Source organism: Miniopterus natalensis, chromosome 19 (genome assembly GCF_054644295.1).
Source record: "Miniopterus natalensis isolate mMinNat1 chromosome 19, mMinNat1.hap1, whole genome shotgun sequence".
In the NCBI taxonomy this organism is placed as follows: Eukaryota; Metazoa; Chordata; class Mammalia; order Chiroptera; family Miniopteridae; genus Miniopterus; species Miniopterus natalensis.
This window is the reverse complement of record NC_142099.1, coordinates 9,692,559-9,698,724: the sequence shown is the minus strand read 5'-3', so window position 1 is coordinate 9,698,724 and position 6,166 is coordinate 9,692,559. Positions and strand designations below refer to the sequence as shown.

Below are 6,166 nucleotides of genomic sequence, written 5' to 3'. Positions count from 1 at the left end.
CTACGGCCGGTACTTGCACAGGAAGTGTTGGACCTTGTGGCACTCCTTGCTGTCCCAGGTCAAAAAATCTGCAAGAAAACGAACAGACATGGAAATGCATCGGGTTCTATGCTGAGCTCAGCAGCGCTTTCTGGGTGTTCTGCTTGGAAAGGTACCGTGAAGGTGAATTTTATGTGTTGACTTGGCTAGCACGTGGTGCCCATGGTCAAGTACCAGCCTAGATGTTGCCGTGAAGGTATTTTTTAAAAATGTGATTAGCATTTAAATCAGTAGACTTGGAATAAAGCAGATAGCCTGTCACAATGTGGGTGATCATCTAATCAGTGAAGGCCGTAAGAGAAAAGACCGAGGTCCCCCAAAGAGGAGGGAATCTGGGGTTCCCCAAATGTGACATATCCCTCCCTCGTGGCATAAAATAGGACTTAAAAAAAAAAATACACCCATATTTAAGGAAAAAGGGAGTGGGTGTAAAGAAAATGTTAATAACCGAACAGCTGGTACATTGATATGGCAGGTTGTAAAATGGTTGCAAATGACTGAAGGTTGGGACACAGTGTTTGTGACAAGGCCACTGTCCTGGAGAACAAGACAGGTGTGAAACGAGGGAGGAGCAAGTCCCTTCCTGCTCAGAGCAGGTCAAGGGGAGGGGGGAGGCGATGCTCGGAACTCACCGCTGTTGGCGTTCATCTCCGCGCAGTGCTTGTTTGCAGCCATGGACCTGGACTTGCTAGCCCAGGTTTTGAATAAATACAAGGTCCCGTCGATCCACTGCCACTGCTGCCTCTGGAAATGACAGGAGACAGGACACGCAGGCGTCAGCCCCCCAACCTCTCACAGCCCGGGGTCAGCGCTCACTCCCTCACAGCCCAGGCTCTCCCCTCGGCCCCTTTAAAACTCAGTTTTTATTGTAAAAATTGGGAAAGCACAGGAATGTGTGAAGGAGAACAAATTGAAAGTCACTCCATAAACACTACTGATCTCTTAGGGTATTTACTTCTACCGTAAACATTTTTATCCATCACAGTATTTTTAAGTACTAAAAACCATGGTGATCTTTAAAATATATACCCAACTTGGTATCTTGCTTCCGAAGCATTTTTTAACAGTAAGGATGTAGCATAATTTACCTGAATGATTCCCCTAAGGATTGATGTTTATACTGTTTTCAATTTACAATGATTACAAATAATACTGCTATGAACAACTTGGCTCATCAAGCTGTTTCTGTACTTAATTTTCTTGGACTAGAATCCCAGAAATAGGACTAGTGGTCAGAGGGCATGCATGTCTTGAGGGTGTTGAGATGCATTGCCAAACTGCTGCCCAAGACAATTCACTCGGAGGAATTTACATCGCCATCTACTGGGCGATTTGTTCCTATCCTTAAAAATATTATTATGACAAGGCAAAAGTTTGACATCATAAGTCATGTCACTTTAATTTGCATTTCTTGATAACCAGAGACACCACACACTTTTCAGAATGTTTGTTGGCCACTTACTTTCCTCAGTCATCAATGTAAAAAATTAAGTTACAAAAACTCTCTAGTGGAAATAGCTTTAAATATTTATTTTATCTCGGAATGAGAGAGCTCTGGTTGATAGCAGTGTGAATACATAAAAATGGAAAATTAATTTTAAAAAATATTTGTGACATCTATGGTAAAGTTTTATCAAGAAGCAGTCTGGGCCCTGGCCGGTGTGGCTCAGATGGTTGGGCGTCATCCTGTGCACCGAAAGGTTGCAGGTTCAATTCCCAGTCAGGGCACATGCCCAGGCTGCAGGCTGGATTCCCAATAGGGGGCATACAGGAGGCAGCTGATCAATGTTTTGCTCTCACATTGATATTTCTCTCTCCCTTCTCTCGCTCTAAAAATCAAAAATAAATAAATAAAAGCTGGTAATTTTGTGTCCTAAGGTTTGGGAGGATTTTAATTAGAACTGGACCCTGACCTTGAGGCCTGGGCCCTCTCAGTGGAGGTGTGTGACTGAGCAAGATCCTCTCTGTGTGCCCTCTGTCAGGGGCCTGGCAGCCGGTTCCCAGGGAGGGGCTGTCTCCCTGGCTTCCCCAGGGGGGCATTTGTGGGCCACGTCTGAGTTTACCTTCTGTGGGTCATGGAGGCCGATCCACACGGGCAGGTTTTTCTGATAGCCACTTATGTACTCTGAGATGGCCTTGGCTTCCTTTAAATTCTGAATAGACGCCAGGTGGGCTCCAAAGGACTGACACTCGAGCTGTGGGCAAGGAGAAGTCAAGATAATGATGCCTTGAGGCCTAAAAGCATAACCCTCGCCTCAGGCCCTAGTGCTCCAGGCAGCAGGGACTTGCATAGCCCCACCTCCTCCAGAAGTTGTCATCTAATCCCCATAGAAGACTTCCTGTCTTTCCAGTCACCCAGGGGCAGAACACACTGTCACGAGTGCCAGGTCTCAGAGGACAAAGCAGCTCCAGGCAGGGGCACGAGCTTTAGGGTCCATGGAAGTGCCTGGGGTCCTGGTCTCACCTCTCATTAGTGTACGTGACCTGGATAAGTCACCTCACCTCTCCGAGGCTTAGTTTCATGATCTCACATTAATTTGGCACTTTTTAAGGCCAGAGTAGACTTGGATCCTTGGTAGCTATGTCACGGTAGGTGCTCCGTCATTGCTCAGTTGCCCATCCTGGGCCCAGATCCCCCCATATGCCCGCATGAGGGTCCCCCACAGTCACTTCAATTAAACAACCTCAGTCCAGAGAGGCAGCAGCCCCACGCTCCTCTGAGGTAACTCAGTTTCACTGGCTCTTTGGGTGTCTCTTAGGCAAAGCTGCGGCGAAACACAACTGATGTGCATGTTGGGCCCGGCAGACACCGCTCTGCAGCCCTCTGCCGCCCCTTCGGCAGGGCCCTGAGGCCTGAGCGCAGGCTGCCCACGCTGCTCCCTGTCTCGTAAATCTCCTGCTGCAGTTCAATCACTGTTCCCGTGATTTCTCAGCTCCTGGTCTTCCTCTGGCTCAGGGGTTTCTGCCTTTCTCCTGACAGTGAACTCCCGGAGGGCAGGGGCTGTCCCTTCTTCATTCTTACGCCCTTGCAGCCCATCTAGGGTCTGGGCAGAGAGCACGTGCTCCATCAATGCTCGAAAAATGGAATGAGTTGGGCACACAACCCTCTTCCCTCCCTTTAACCAGCCAGGCGACTCCTCAGGATGCAAAGCAAGGGCCCTTGATTCTAAGTCAAAAGAGGCCCGGAGCCCAGGGTGGGCCCTGGCTTTAGAGAAGCCCGTCCAAGCGGGGCCCGCGCTTCTTACCTCAGCATCCGACCAGTTCCTCAGCTTTCGGAAGTAGCCGTAGCAATTGGACTTGTAGTAAAACCATCCGGTAGCACAGCTGGGCCTCAGGATGATGTCTGCACACAGACAAAAGGCAATGACGAGCTCTGGCTGCAAAAGCCGTCCATTTCCACACGTGGTCCCGTTTACAGACCTGGGGTCCTGAGGAAGGACCCTCTTATGCTCTCAGTTCTTTAGGCGGCGGGCCCTTCTCCCAGCCCTCCCCAAGGGGAGCTGTGCCCCCTGACCAGGGAAGCTGTGCTGGGGAAAATGAAATAATCAGATCCTTCGCGGATTACTGGACGCTGGCTCTGAACCGACACTAATTCCAGGAGAAGCTAAATGTCACTCCACCAGTCAGGGGAGGGGCTTCTGGAGTCAGGTGGTCAATGGAGTATTGGCTCAGGCCCGTCTCACAGTGGGGACATCCTGTGGTTACTTCCCGTCACTGAATGTATGATTGGCTAGACACACTCAGCACCAGGCAGAACCCCCACATTGGTACCGAGATCAAACAGCTATAATTTCAGGCATCACAAAGAGGGAATGGAGTTTTTTTTTTGTCCAGGAAGATACAGGACAGGTTAAATGGCAACTTGGCTGAAAATTGAGAGTAGGTAGGCTGTGGGTCAATAGCCAGGGGAGGGGACACATTAGGCAAAGGGGGTGGGTGAGCAGGGAAATAGAAAAAGGAGTGGGCAAGATGGTCATGGAAAGGGCAAGTACGTGTTTGTCTGAAGCGCAGGGTACCCGCCAGGTAAGCAAGGTTGAAAGGGAAGGAGAGTCAGGGCCTAGGTGCCAGGGAGGCGTGATCCAGGGAGGCCACGCTCTCCCTGCTGGGCGACTGGTGAATGGGCCACGTCACTGGGCCATTCAGATTGCCTTGTTTAACTACCAGAACCTTCCTGAGAGATAGATGTCCCATTGCACAGATGAGAACAATTTCTCAAAGAGGTGATGTGGCTGCCCAGCCGGTGTGGCTCAGTGGTTGAGCATTGATCCATGAACCAGGAGCTCACGGTTCAATTCCCGGTCAGGGCACATGCCTGGATTTTGGGCTTTATCCCCAGTAGGGGGTGTGCAGGAGGCAGTCGATCGATGATTCTCTCATCATTGATGTTTCTATCTCTCCCTCTCCCTTCCTCTCTCTGAAATCAATCTCTTAAAAAAAAAAAAAAAAAAAGAGGTTAAGTGGCCTGTTGAGGTCCCTTAGATGGAGGTGAGGTGGGACCTGGGAAAGGGCTAGAGTTCCTCCAGCAGCCCTGGAAACCTGACCCCTCCTCTCGTGGTGCTAGAGCTCCCTGTCACCAAGTGCGTGGCAAAGCCTTTAGCTGCTGGCACATGGCCCGGACTGCAACAGTCTGTTTATGCCTTCGCTTCTAGATGTGGCCTCGGGAACATTCTGTAACCTCTTTTAGCTTTAATTTTCTTGCTTGCACAGTGGACTGATAATATGTACCTTTCTCATCATTGGGAGGGTTAAATGGGCTAATGCATGGACAGTGATCAGCATAGAGCTGGTACGTAGTAATTGCTCAATAAACAGTAGCTGCTTAACCGACTGCGGCTATTAAAATAATCACATTATCATTATAGCTGGTGCAATATTTTTGAAAATAGTCCCTGGATGGAGCCTTTTGTTGTCCGCAGATCGTGATGCTTTTTGTCCCCCTGGTCGCTGAGTGAATTGTTTCAGGGGAAGGGCAGCCGAGAGCCAGGACAGAGAAATCCCTGCTGAGGCAACACGGTAATGATCTTGACCATCAAGTCTTGTTGAGAGAGAAAAGTCGCTTCTCGTTCCCCATGCTCCCCGTCAGTGCAAGATCAGACTTTTTCCATAAGCCATAATGCCAAGAATACCTAGGATGTGTCGTGACAGGGTCCCCCAAGACAGTAATAGCAGAAAGCCTGTGCACAGCTGGGAGGAAGATCTGTGGAAAAGTAATGGATGGGCCGGGGGTGAGTGTTCTGGCTTTACCTTCTCCAGGAGAGAAACCAGAGGGGTTGGGAGAAATCCCGCAGTGGGGGAGGGGCTTGTTTCTCGCGTCCCAGGGTAGAACTTGGGCAGACTTCAAGCTGCCTTAGGGAAGCCAGAACCAGAGCAACTGGAACTACCTGGTTAGCTGGTTAGAAAAGGGCAGGGGAAGCGGCTGTGGGCTCAGTTCCAGCTGAGTGGCTGATACTTACCGCCCAGGACTTCGGTGCTGGCGACCAGCAGGAGCAGCCACACGCTTTTGAAAGCCATCTTCCTCTTCCCTGGGGGACAGACGGACAGGCTTTGGAAACCTTTACTGAAAGGATCTCAGGGCCCTTGTCACTGTTGCCTTGAAGCTCCTGGGTTCACCTAGATCTGCAATCCAAACACATTTGCACTGGTGAGACGGACCCAGGAATTTATTTATTTTTTATTTTATTTTATACATTTTTAAAATATATCTTTTCTTGATTTCAGAGAGAGGAAGGGAGAGGGAGAGAGAGACAGAAACATCAATGATGAGAGAGAATCATTGATCAGCTGCCTCCTGCAGGTCCCCCACCGGGGATCGAGCCCACAACCCAGGCATGTGCCCTGACCAGGAATCGAACCGCGATCTTACAGATCATAGGTCAATGCTCAACCGCTGAGCCACGCCAGACTGGGCAGGACCCAGGAATTTAGATGCCAAATCACATATGGAGAAAAAAATATTTTTCTGGCTAAACCAAGATTATACAATAAAGGGAATCTTCAACTAAATGTTCAGCAGATTAGGAAAATTCACCTTATGAGGTGTTGTTTTCACCTGCAAGGTCTCTGGACCAGTGCCAGGGGCCTAAGCATACTGGGCTGAATGGTTTAAAAGCCCCAGTGGAGGCATTTG

At 49.5% G+C, this 6,166-nt stretch overlaps 1 protein-coding gene across 1 annotated transcript; it reads right to left on the bottom strand.

The window, feature by feature from the left end:
* Positions 1 to 5,550, bottom strand: REG4 (regenerating family member 4). The gene is made up of 5 exons (XM_016223330.2): positions 5,493 to 5,550; positions 3,285 to 3,382; positions 2,103 to 2,234; positions 672 to 783; positions 1 to 68 (listed from the first exon to the last, which is right to left on the bottom strand). The coding sequence occupies exons 1-5, from the start codon at positions 5,548 to 5,550 to the stop codon at positions 1 to 3; spliced, it is 468 nt and encodes a 155-aa protein (XP_016078816.2).
* Between the last annotated feature and the right edge of the window lie 616 nt (positions 5,551 to 6,166).

Coding starts and splice junctions, on each gene's coding strand:
- REG4 (XM_016223330.2), bottom strand. CDS start 5,550: ATGGCTTTCAAAAGCGTGTGGCTGCTCCTGCTGGTCGCCAGCACCGAA. Junction 3,383..5,492: donor CAGCACCGAAGTCCTGGGCG/GTAAGTATCAGC, acceptor GTCTGTGTGCAG/ACATCATCCTGAGGCCCAGC. Junction 69..671: donor GGAGATGAACGCCAACAGCG/GTGAGTTCCGAG, acceptor GTTTTCTTGCAG/ATTTTTTGACCTGGGACAGC.